This window comes from Puma concolor, chromosome B3 (assembly GCF_028749965.1).
Source record: "Puma concolor isolate L17-30 chromosome B3, mPumCon1.1.hap2, whole genome shotgun sequence".
NCBI lineage: Eukaryota > Metazoa > Chordata > Mammalia > Carnivora > Felidae > Puma > Puma concolor.
In genome coordinates, this window is record NC_141672.1 from 1,459,706 (window position 1) to 1,472,136 (window position 12,431).

A 12,431-nucleotide genomic window follows, 5' to 3' on the forward strand; every position below is an offset into this window, starting at 1 on the left:
ATCGAGGCCTAACATCGCAGGAAGTGGCAGCCTGGGGTGCACACTGTGGTTGTCCAAACACAGGGGCTGAGGGGTCACGGCCCCCTTGCACGGGCAGCACAGGGACCACACAGGGTCTCCCAGCTACAGGGACATTTTCAGGTCTGGTGACCACCACAAACTCTGTCCCTGCACATCAGGCTTCTGTCTGTCCTCTAGGGTAGTAGCTTCCCTCTGACCGTGGGCAGATGACCGTGACCGTGGCTGAAGCCAGAGGAAGACAGCATTCCACCAGGGAGGCCACACTGCTGAGCGGATGGGACAAGGCCCAGGGCGGGGCCTGAGGCTATGGGTGGGTCAACCTGTGCCCACAACACACGCCCAGGTGAGAGTGGGGTTCCTGTGCCCTCCTTTGGGACCACAGCAACCCCCCAGAGCCCACCCCCGCACACTCAGGCCCTCTGAGACAGAAAGTACCCAGAAGAAAAGGGAACTTCAGAAAGCGTGTCGCTGAGCCACCTAGTTTCAATCCTGTTCTTAGTCTTCCCACGGCTGCCTGGGGGCTAGGAAGGGGGCTATGGGCACAGAGCTCAGCCACAAGGAGCCACATGTGCCTGGGGCCAGAGCGAGGAGGGCCGAGGTGCTGGGGCCAGCCTTCCGTCGCCCCAGCCCTTGGTGAGTAGGCTCCGCACGGAGAGAGGGCGGCGTGGGGGCAGCAGAAGCAGCGCAGGAGCCAAGGAGAGACGGGGCCCCACGGACGGGCCGGAGCAGCCAGCATGGGGGACACAGGCTGCCTGGGGGGCCAGGGCACCGGCCAGGGCAGGGACGAGGGAGGCATGGGCAGGAGCGCCCACGCCAACATTGCTGGACGCACCGGACGTGGCAACTGGGCCTTCAAGGAACATGATGGCCATGGTGGGCCTGAGGCCTGCCCTTTGCCATCTGTGCTGGGAGCCCAGGGCTGGGCTGGACTGAGCTACTGCAGGACCAAGGCCGACATGGACAGACAGGCCTAAGGTGAGGACACAGGGAGAGGCCGGCCCAGCACAGGGGAAGAAGAGGACCCCAGATGGCCCGAGAGTCCTGTCCAGGACACTGGGGCTGGCTCTGGCCCCAGGCCAGGGTCAGAGGTGCTGGCCATGGGGTCCTGGACTACAGCCCGTGAGCGGGGACAGAGCACGAGGGGCTGGCAGGGGCTCCCGTGCGCTCAGAACCCAGACAGTAGCACAGGGGCAGACGGTCAGGAGCCAAACCTGGGCTAAGGAGTCTGGGATGGGCAGCTGAGACCGGGGCAGCCCTAAGAACACAGAGTAGTTGAGGGCTGAGCTCGCCTGTGGGGGAGAGGTCATGGGGCAGCAAGGGCAGAAAGCAGCTGTGGTCCATTAGCTCCAAGGACCAGTGGTGGAGTTTGTGTAGGTGAGCAGGGAAGGGGGCGAGCAGAAGGGGCAGGGGGAGAACAGAAGGGACAGGGGGCTGCCCCAGGAGCTCCAGGGAGAACACAAAACTTGTACAGGGAGCAGGGGCAGGGGGCAGGGCAGGAGGGGCGGGGGAAGCCAAGAGGGGCAGGGGCAGAGCAGGAGGGGCAGGGGGAGACCAGGAGGGACAGGGGCTTGCCCCAGGAGCTCCCAGGGAGGACACAGAGCTGGTACAGGTGAGCAGGGGCAGGGGGAGGGCAGGAGGGGCGGGGGAAGCCAAGAGGGGCAGGGGCAGAGTAGGAGGGGCAGGGGGAGAGCAGGAGGGACAGGGGCTTGCCCCAGGAGCTCCCAGGGAGGACACAGAGCTGGTACAGGTGAGCAGGGGCAGGGGGAGGGCAGGAGGGGCAGGGGGAAGCCAAGAGGGGCAGGGGCAGAGCAGGAGGGGCAGGGGGAGAGCAGGAGGGACAGGGGCTTGCCCCAGGAGCTCCCAGGGAGGACACAGAGCTAGTACAGGTGAGCAGGGGCAGGGGGCAGGGCAGGAGGGGCAGGGGGAGGGCAGGAGAAGTACAGCTGCCCAGGAGCTCAGGAGAGCCAACGGAGCTTGTGCGGGTGAGCAGAGATGGCAGGTGGAGAGCAAGAGGCATGGGGCTGCCCCAAGAGCTCAGGGAGCAGGCAGAGCTTGTGAGGGTGAGCAGGGGGTTGGAAGGGGAGGAGGAGCAGGGGGAGAGCAGGAGAGGCAGGGGAAGAGCAGTAGGGGCAGGGGGAGGGCAGGAGTTGTAGGGGGTGGCCCTGGGAACTCCAAGGTAGTCAGCAGAGCTGGTACAGGTAAGCAGTGGCAAGGGGCAGGGAGGAGGGAAGGAGGGGCAGGGGGAGAGCAGAAGAGACAGGGGAGAGCAGGTGGTACAGGGGGAGAGCAGGAGAGGCAGGGGGTCGCCCCAGGAGCTCCCAGGGAGCACACAGAGCTGGTACAGGTGAGCAGGGGCGGAGGGAGGGTGCTGAGGGGCAGGGGAAGGGCAGGAGAGGCAGGGCTGCCTCAGGAGCTCAGGAGAGCCAGCAGAGCTTGTGCATGTGAGCAGGGGCAGCAGGGTGAGGGCAGGAGGGACAGGCAGCTTCCCCAAGAGCATCTGGGGGCACACAGAGCTGGTACAGGTGAGCGGGGGCAGGGGGGAGGGCAGGAGAGGCAGGGCTGCCCCAGGAGCTCAGGGGAGCAGGCAGAGTTTGTGAGGGTGAGCAGGGGGTTGGGAGTGCAGGAGGAGCAGAGGAGAGCAGTAGGGGCAGGGGGAGAGCAGGAGACACAGGGGAAGAGCACAAGGGGCAGGGGCAGGAGGGTAGGGACAGGACAGGAGGGGCTGGGGGGAGGACAGGAGAGTCAGGGCTCCCCCAGGAGCTCAGGGGAGCCAGCAGAGCTTCTACCGGTGAGCAGGGTTCCTGGGAGGGCAGCAGGGGCAGGGGGAAGCAAGAGGGGTAGGGCTGCCCCCAGGAGCTCTCTGGGAGCACACAGAGCTGGTACAGGTGAGCAGGGGCAGGGGGCAGGGGGGAAAGCAGGAGGGACAGGGCTGCCCCAGGAGCTCCCAGGGAGCACACAGAGCCGGTACAGGTGAGCAGGGGCAGAAGGCAGGGCAGGAGGGACAGTGGGGAGAGCAGGAGGGACAGGGCTGCCCCAGGAGCTCCCAGGGAGCACACAGAGCTGGTACGGGTGAGTGGGGGCAGGGAGGAGGGCAGGAGGAGCAGTGGGGAGAGCAGGAGGGACAGGAAGCACACAGAGCTGGTACAGGTGAGCAGGTGCAGGGGGCATGGCAGAAGGGGCTGTGGGAGAGCAAGACGGGCAGGGGGAGAGCAGGAGGGGTGGGGAGAGCAGAAAGAGCAGGGTGCTGCCCCAGGAGCTCCCAGGGAGCACACAGAGCTGGTACAGGTTAGCAGGGGCAGGGGGAGTGCAGGAGGGGCAGGGGCTGCCCCAGGAGATCAGGGAAGTAGGAAGAGCTTGTGAGGGTGAGCAAGGGGTTGGGAGGGCACGAGGAGCAGGGGGAGAGCAAGAGAGGCAGGGGAAGAGCAGGAGGGGTGGAGGGAGAGCAGAAGGTGCAAGGGGAGAGCAGGAGGGACAGGGCTGCCCCAGGAGCTCCCAGGGAGCACACAGAGCTGGTACAGGTGAGCAGGGGCAGGGGAAGGACAGGAGGGGCAGGGGAAGAGCAGGAGAGGCAGAGCTGCCTCAGGAGCTCAGGAGAGCCAGCAGAGCTTGTGCATGTGAGCAGGGGCAGCAGGGTGAGGGCAGGAGGGACAGGCAGCTTCCCCAAGAGCATCTGGGGGCATACAGAGCTGGTACAGGTGAGCAGGGGCAGGGGGCAGGGCAGGAGGGCAGGAGGGGCAGGGGGGAAAGCAGGAGGGACAAGGCTGCCCCAGGAGCTCCCAGGGAGCACACAGAGCCGGTACAGGTGAGCAGGGGCAGAAGGCAGGGCAGGAGGGACAGTGGGGAGAGCAGGAGGGACAGGGCTGCCCCAGGAGCTCCCAGGGAGCACACAGAGCTGGTACGGGTGAGTGGGGGCAGGGAGGAGGGCAGGAGGAGCAGTGGGGAGAGCAGGAGGGACAGGAAGCACACAGAGCTGGTACAGGTGAGCAGGTGCAGGGGGCATGGCAGAAGGGGCTGTGGGAGAGCAAGACGGGCAGGGGGAGAGCAGGAGGGGTGGGGAGAGCAGAAAGAGCAGGGTGCTGCCCCAGGAGCTCCCAGGGAGCACACAGAGCTGGTACAGGTGAGCTGGGGCAGGGGGCAGAGCAGAAGGGGAAGGGGGAGAGCAAGAGGGGTAGGGTTGCCCCAGGAGCTCCCTGGGAACACACAGAGCTAGTACAGGTGAGCAGGGGCAGGGGGAGTGCAGGAGGGGCAGGGGCTGCCCCAGGAGATCAGGGAAGTAGGAAGAGCTTGTGAGGGTGAGCAAGGGGTTGGGAGGGCACGAGGAGCAGGGGGAGAGCAAGAGAGGCAGGGGAAGAGCAGGAGGGGTGGAGGGAGAGCAGAAGGTGCAAGGGGAGAGCAGGAGGGACAGGGCTGCCCCAGGAGCTCCCAGGGAGCACACAGAGCTGGTACAAGCGAACAGGGACAGGGGGCAGGGAAGGAGGGGCACGGGGGAGGGCAGGAGAGGCAGGGCTCCCCCAGGAGCTCAGGGGAGCCAGCAGAGCTTCTACCGGTGAGCAGGGTTCCTGGGAGGGCAGCAGGGGCAGGGGGAAGCAAAGGGGTAGGGCTGCCCCCAGGAGCTCCCAGGGAGCACACAGAGCTGGTACGGGTGAGTGGGGGCAGGGAGGAGGGCAGGAGGGGCAGTGGGGAGAGCAGGAGGGACAGGGCTGCCCCAGGAGCTCCCAGGGAGCACACAGAGCTGGTACGGGTGAGTGGGGGCAGGGAGGAGGGCAGGAGGGGCAGTGGGGAGAGCAGGAGGGACAGGGCTGCCCCAGGAGCTCCCAGGGAGCACACAGAGCCGGTACAGGTGAGCAGGGGCAGAAGGCAGGGCAGGAGGGACAGTGGGGAGAGCAGGAGGGACAGGGCTGCCCCAGGAGCTCCCAGGGAGCACACAGAGCTGGTACGGGTGAGTGGGGGCAGGGAGGAGGGCAGGAGGAGCAGTGGGGAGAGCAGGAGGGACAGGAAGCACACAGAGCTGGTACAGGTGAGCAGGTGCAGGTGGCAGGGCAGAAGCGGCTGGGGGAGAGCAAGAGGGGCAGGCGAGGAGCAGGAGGGGTGGGGGAGCACAGGAGGGGCAGAGTGTTGTCCCAGGAGCTCCCAGGGAGCACACATAGCTGGTACAGGTGAGCAGGGAAAGGGAGCAGGGCAGGAGGGGCAGGGCTATCCCCAGGAGTTCAGGTGAGCAGACAGAGCTTCTGAGGGTGAGCAGGGGGTTGGGAAGGCAGGAGGGGCAGCGGGAGAGCAGAAGGGACAGGGGAGAGGGCAGGAGAGGCAAGGTTGCCCCAGGAGCTCAGGGGAGCAGGCAGAGCTTGTCAAGGTGAGCAGGGGTTGGGAGATAGGAAGAGCAGGGGAAGAGCAGGAGGGGCAGGGGGAAGCCAGGAGGTGTAGGGGGAGACCAAGAGTGGCAGGGAAGAGCAGGAGGGGCAGAGCAAGAGGTAGGGGCAGGGCAGGAGGGGCAGGGGGAGGACAGGAGAGTCGGGGCTCCCCCAGGAGCTCAGGGGAGCCAACAGAGCTTGTGCCAGTGAGCAGGGTTACTGGGAGGGCAGGAGGGGCAGGGAGAGAGCAAGAGGGGTAGGGCTGCCCCAGGAACTCCCTGGGAGCACACAGAGCTGGTACAGGTGAGCAGGGACAAGACAAGAGGGGCAGGAGGGAGGGCAGGAGAGGCAGGGGTGCACCAGGAGCTCAGGGGAGCAGGCAGAGCTTGCGAGGGTGGGCAGGAGGTTGGGGCTGCAGGAGGAGCAGGGGGAGAGCACTAGGGGCTGGAGGAGAGCAGTAGGGGCAGGGGGAGAACAGGAGGCACAGGGGAAGAGCACAAGGGGCAGGGGCAGGGCAGGAGGGTAAGGGCAGGACAGGAGGGGCTAGGGGAAGGACAGGAGAATCAGGGCTCCCCCAGGAGGGCAGTGGAGCCAGCAGAGCTTGTGCAGGTGAGTAGTGTTCCTGGGAGGGCAGCAGAGGCAGGGGGAAGCAAGAGGCCTCGGGCTGCCCCAGGAGCTCCCTGGGAGCACACAGAGCTGGTACAGGTGAGCAGGGACAGGGGGCAGGGAAACAGGGGCAGAGGGGAGAGCAGAAGAGGCAGGGCTGCACCAGGAGCTCAGGGGAGCAGGCAGGGCATGTGAGGGTGAGCAGGGGGATGGGAGGGCAGGAGGAGCAGGGGGAGAGCAGGAGGGGCAGGGAGAGGGCAGGAGAGGCAGGGCTGCACCAGGAGCTCAGGGGAGCAGGCAGGGCATGTGAGGGTGAGCAGGGGCGGAGGGGGGGGGGGCAGGAGGAGCAAGGGCTGCCCCAGGAGCCTCAGGGGTGAAGGGCAGAGGGACTGAGCTAAGAGCAGCCCTGGACTAGGTGGGAGCTGAGCGGTACGGCACAGAGACCACGAGGGCGCGGGCCCAGGAGAGCCTCCCTGGACACGGGAGGGCGTGAGCCGCCTGAGGCCCGGTGGACAAGGTAGGGGGGAGAGGCGAGCCTGGGTAGGAAGGTCTCTGGGGCTGAAGGGACAGGGGTGGCCACAGTCTTAGGCTCAGGGGCCCTGACCCCGCTCTGGAGGCTCGTGGGGATGGGGGACAGAAGGCTGGACATGACAAAGCCAGGAGGGGTGGCTCAGGGCAGTGGAGCCGGTGCAGGGAAGGGGGAGCCTGGGAGTTTGAGGCAGGGCCGCCAGCCTGGAGTGTGGGTGGGAAGGGAGGCCAGGCAGGGCCATCAGACTTGGCAGAGGGGTCGGGTCTGGCTGGGGACGTGGGCTCTGAGGTGCTGGCACCGTGCACGAGACGACAGCCAGGGCGGGGCAAGCCTCCCACCGGCACTGAGGGGCAGGCAGGCTCAGGAAAGACCTCTGCTGAAAGAGGGCTCTGGGGACAGGGAGGAGCTGGACAGGCCCCAGGGCACGGGCACTGAGTGAGCCCAGGAAGGCCTGAGGAGGGGCTCAGGGCAGGGACGGGATCCGGCGCCCGGGCGCTTTAGCTGCAGAGCTGACCCAGAAGATGTGAGGCCTGGAGGGCAGACAGCAGGCCACGACGAGGACTCCGGGCTGAGGGGCACGGGCAGCGGGTGGCAGAGGCCTGCTGTGTTCAAGAAAGGGCCCGCTGGCCCAGGGCAGATTCAGGCTGGGACAACAGGGCAGTGGGCTCAGGGCCTCAGCAGAGGCCCGTTGGGAGCAGGGGCCACCGGTCAGAGCTCAGACAGATGGCTCGCTCAGGCCGAGCACCCACAGGAAGCCCGAGTGGGGACCCAGGGGCTGGGCCCAGGAGACTCTAATCCAGCAGGAGGTCACCCAGCACCGACCAGGCCCATGGGGCCAGCACGTGCAGCCGCAGAAACACGAGGCCCTGGGGCGGCAGAGAGCTACGCCGGGCGGCTGGTCTGCAGACTTCCCGGAGGGCCACCCCAAGCCCGGGCACCTGATACCCTGCCCGGACCCTCCCAGGAGCGAGACCCTTGTGGTCACACGGCCTCCTCTCTTGCAGCCTCCACCACGGCCCCATCGGTGTTCCCACTGGCCCCCAGCTGCGGGACCACATCTGGCGCCACCGTGGCCCTGGCCTGCCTGGTGTTAGGCTACTTCCCTGAGCCGGTGACCGTGTCCTGGAACTCCGGCGCCCTGACCAGCGGTGTGCACACCTTCCCGTCCGTCCTGCAGGCCTCGGGGCTCTACTCTCTCAGCAGCATGGTGACAGTGCCCTCCAGCAGGTGGCTCAGTGAGACCTTCACCTGCAACGTGGCCCACCCGCCCAGCAGCACCAAGGTGGACAAGTCCGGTAAGAGGGTGTCCACTGGGAGACAGGCCAGGTCAGCCGGTCCACCTGGACCCCGGGGCACAGGAGAGGCACCTCTGTCCCCCAAGCTCGGGGAGGAGGGCCTCTGGGCCTGGCTGCCTGGTCCAGTGTGAGCACAGGCTGCACAGCCCCACCATACTTCATCTCCACTGGCAGGCACCAGTCTGGGGACGCCCCCCTGACCTGCCCTGACCTAGCCCACCCCAAGAGCTGTCCCCACACATGGCCCCCACTAACCTCCAGTCTGGTCTCTCTGCAGTGCCCAAAACAGACAATCCACCGGAACCCAAACCCTGCGACTGTCCCAAATGCCCACGTGAGTCACCAGGGCACCACCTTGCACACCAAGGCGATGGCCCGCGTCCAGGGACTGCCTGGTGGGGGGAATGTTCAAGAGGAGCACCCCCCAAATGCTGACCCCTGCATTGTGTCTTCCACACCAGCTCCTGAGATGCTTGGAGGACCGTCCATCTTCATCTTCCCCCCAAAACCCAAGGACACCCTCTCGATTTCCCGGACACCTGAGGTCACATGCTTGGTGGTGGACTTGGGCCCAGATGACTCCGATGTCCAGATCACATGGTTTGTGGATAACACCCAGGTGTATACAGCCAAGACGAGGCCGCGTGAGGAGCAGTTCAACAGCACCTACCGTGTGGTCAGTGTCCTCCCCATCCTGCACCAGGACTGGCTCAAGGGGAAGAACTTCAAGTGCAAGGTCAACAGCAAATCCCTCCCCTCCCCCATCGAGAGGACCATCTCCAAGGACAAAGGTGGGCAACAGGACAGATGGGGCACAGGGAGGTCGAGTGGGACCTGGCGGACCCAGGCCAGCCCTCCACCCTGGGAGTGACCATCTGTGCTGACCTCTGACCCCACAGGACAGCCCCACGAGCCCCAGGTGTACGTCCTGCCTCCAGCCCAGGAGGAGCTCAGCAGGAACAAAGTCAGTGTGACCTGCCTGATCGAAGGCTTCTACCCGCCTGACATTGCCGTCGAGTGGGAGATCACCGGACAGCCGGAGCCAGAGAACAACTACCGGACGACCCCGCCCCAGCTGGACAGCGATGGGACCTACTTCCTGTACAGCAGGCTCTCGGTGGACAGGTCCCGCTGGCAGAGGGGAAACACCTACACCTGCTCGGTATCACACGAAGCTCTGCACAGCCACCACACACAGAAATCCCTCACCCAGTCTCCGGGTAAATGAGCAGCGCGCCCGGCCCCCCAGCAGACCCCCGCGGGCTCTGAGCGCCCACCCCTGTGTACATCCCCCCACCCCGGGCAGGCACCCTGCGTGAATAAAGCACCCAGCACTGCCCTGGGACCCGTGACACTGTCGTGCGTCTTTCTGAGGCAGAGCTCAGGACACCCGGGCCTCTGGGAGGTGTGGGCAGGCCAGGCCCCGAGGCTCAGGGGTCACCATTCACGGGAGAGCGTGGGTCCCACCAGGGGCCGGGACCTGAGTGGGCAGGTCTGCACAGGCGGGCAAAACTCATGGCCGGGAGCCGCCTGGGACAGAGAGAGGGCTTGGCCAGGGGCTACTCAAGGCCGGAGGGGGCCGACAGGGAACGGAGAAGCCCTCCAGAGCCCCTCAGGGAACGGGGCGCACGGTCTTTCCCACGTCTGGACCCGCCCAAGCTGTGGGACGCTGGCCTGTCCTCTTCCTCTGCTCCCCCCGTCCCCTGGACCTCTTGACAGCTCTGAGCCGTAGTTCTGTGCCAGTGCAGTAGCCAGGCCTGACCCATGCTGTGAGGACAGGCCCTCACCCTCCCTCAGACGAGGTGGCCCCGCCTGGCTTCATCCTGCCTGGGGCCAGGCCTGTCCACTCGTGGGGACATTCACCCCGTGCCCCAAACGGGCAGAGGCAAGCAGTCCTGAGTGCCCAGGGGAGGGACCATCCCAGACACCCACATGGATGCTGAAAACAAGCCCCTCCCACTGAGCAGGGCCACCTTCACAGACACACACACACACACACACACACACACACACACACGCACACCTGACCCACCGGGCCTCACACGGGACAATGTGCCAGGGCCCAGACCAGAACCAGGCTTGGGAACCCTCACCGTGGGCCCCAGCCTGGTCCCCACCCCCTCCCACACCCATCGGCCGCTCAGCAGCCCATCCGCTCGCCGACCACACTGACCAGCCCTTCTTCTCCCCAGGACACTGGGGCCCCTCCCAACACACACCAACCCCCACCCCCAGCTGGCCCCCACACTCGCACCCACTCGTTCGCTAGGGTCACTCCCTGCCACCCTCTCGACCCTTCCCTGGGCTCTGCTGACCCTCCCGCCCTCCGGGCTGGGTCCCCAGCAGAACGGGTGTGGTGGTCAGGCTGCCTTCCCCCCAGACAGCCCCAGCACAGCGCAGAGCAGAGAGGGAGCGCGTCCCCACGGGCCAGGCCCAGGCGGGAGGATGGGGGCACCGAGGCCAGTGCCCTGAGGCTACGGAGGGCCGCGACCGTCGCCCCGGGAACCACTCCTATGGGCAGGCATGGCACTGACCACTCCCTTCCTGTCCAGAGCTGCTCCTGGACGACAGCTGTGCGGAGGACCAGGACGGGGAGCTGGATGGGCTGTGGACCACCATCTCCATCTTCATCACGCTCTTCCTGCTCAGCGTGTGCTACAGCGCCACTGTCACCCTCTTCAAGGTGGGTGTCCCCGCACCGTCCCGCACTGTGGCCCGCTGTCCCAGCGCTGGGGACCCGCTGGAACCATGCCATCCCCACACTGACTCGACGCTGACCCTATGTTGCCCCCACGCTGACCCCACGCTGCCCCCATGCTGACCCCACGCTGCCCTCACGCTGACCCCACGCTGACCCCACGCTGCCCGCACGCTGACTCCACGCTGCCCCCACACTGACCCCACACTGGGGACCCACTGGAACCACGCTATCCCCACACTGACCAGACGCTGACCTCATGCTGTCCCCACACTGACCCCACTGTGACCCAATGCTGTCCCCACACTGACCCCTTACTGACCCCATGCTGTGGACCCACTGTCACCATGCTGTCTCCCCTGTGACCCCACACTGACCCCATGCTATTCCCATGCAGTCCCTACACTAACCCCACACTGACCCCACACTGACCCCGTGCTGCCCCCAACTGACCCCATGCTGTCCTAACTGTGACCCAACACTGACCCCACGCTGACCACATGCTGTGGTCCCACTGTCACCATGCTGTCCCCACGCTGTTCCCACACTGACTCCCATGCCATCCCCTCTCTCCCCATTCCATCCCCATGCTATCCACGAAATGACCTCATGCTGACCCCATGCTGTGGACCCACTGTCACCATGCTGTCCCCATGCTGTTCCCACACTGACCCCATACTGCCCCCAATCTGACCCCATGCTCCCCCACGCTGACCCCACTGTGACCCCATGCTGTCGACCTACTGTTACCATGCTGTCTGCCCTGTGACACCTACTGACCCCATGCTGTCCTGCTTGTGACCCCCATGCTGACCCCAGCCTGTCCCCATGCTATTCCCATAGTGTCCCCGCAATGATCCCAGGCTTCCCCACACTAACCCCACGCTATCCCTATGCTGACCCGTGCTGCTTCCCACACTGACCCCATGCTGACCCCATACTGTGGACCCACTGTCACCATGCTGATTCCACTCGGACCCCATACTTTCCCCATGCTATTCCCTAGCTGTCCCTGCAATGACCCCACGCTGTCCCCACACTGACTCCATGCTGACCTCACACTGTCCCCACACTAACCCCACATGTCCAAACTATGACCCGATGCTGACCCCACACTGACCCCATACTGCCCCCATTCTGACCCCATGCTCCCCCACGCTGACCCCACGCTGACCCCACACTGACCCCACACTAACCCCATGCTGTCGTCCCACTGTCACCATGCTATCCCCACACTGTTCCCACACTGACCCCCACGCTCTCCCCTCTACCCCATGTCATTCCCATGCTGTCCCTGAAATGACCTCATGCTGACTCCATGCTATGGACCCACTGTCACCATGCTGTCCCCATGCTGTTCCCACACTGACCCCACACTGTCCCCACACTGACCCCAACCTGACCTCACACTGTCCCCACACTAACCCCATGCTGTCCCCACAGTGACCCGATGCTGACCTCACACGGACACCGCGCTGACCAATGCTGTAGACCCACTGTCCCCATAATGCTGACCCCATGCTGACCCCACAGTGAACCAATGCTGTCCCTATAGTGACCCCATGCAGACCCCACGCTGTGGACCCACTGTCACCATGCTGTCCCCACGCTGCTCCCAAACTGACCCCAGGCTGTTCCCACACTGTCCCCACGCTATCCCCTCTGTCCCCTCCCAGTCCCCATGCCATCCCCATAAGACTCCCTCCCACTCAAGTGGTCCTGGGGAGGGGGGCGCCTGGAAGGGGGGCTGTCCTCGGGGGTCCCAGCCACGTCACCTCCTGCCCTCCTGCTGCAGGTGAAGTGGATCTTCTCCTCGGTGGTGGAGCTGAAGCGCACGATCGTCCCCGACTACAGGAACATGATCGGGCAGGGGGCCTAGGGCCAGCCCTCCTGGGCGGGTGTCAGCGCTGCCCCAACCCTGCACGGGATCCCGG

General features: G+C 65.8%; 1 gene segment (V, D, J or C); it reads left to right on the forward strand.

Moving 5' to 3' along the window:
- Window positions 1–572: 572 nt before the first annotated feature.
- Window positions 573–9,151, forward strand: LOC147579627 (Ig gamma-2 chain C region-like). The segment is given in 5 exon segments: window positions 573–654; window positions 7,509–7,799; window positions 8,077–8,133; window positions 8,261–8,590; window positions 8,699–9,151. Coding segments are annotated over 5 exon segments (1,074 nt in total).
- Window positions 9,152–12,431: the final 3,280 nt, after the last annotated feature.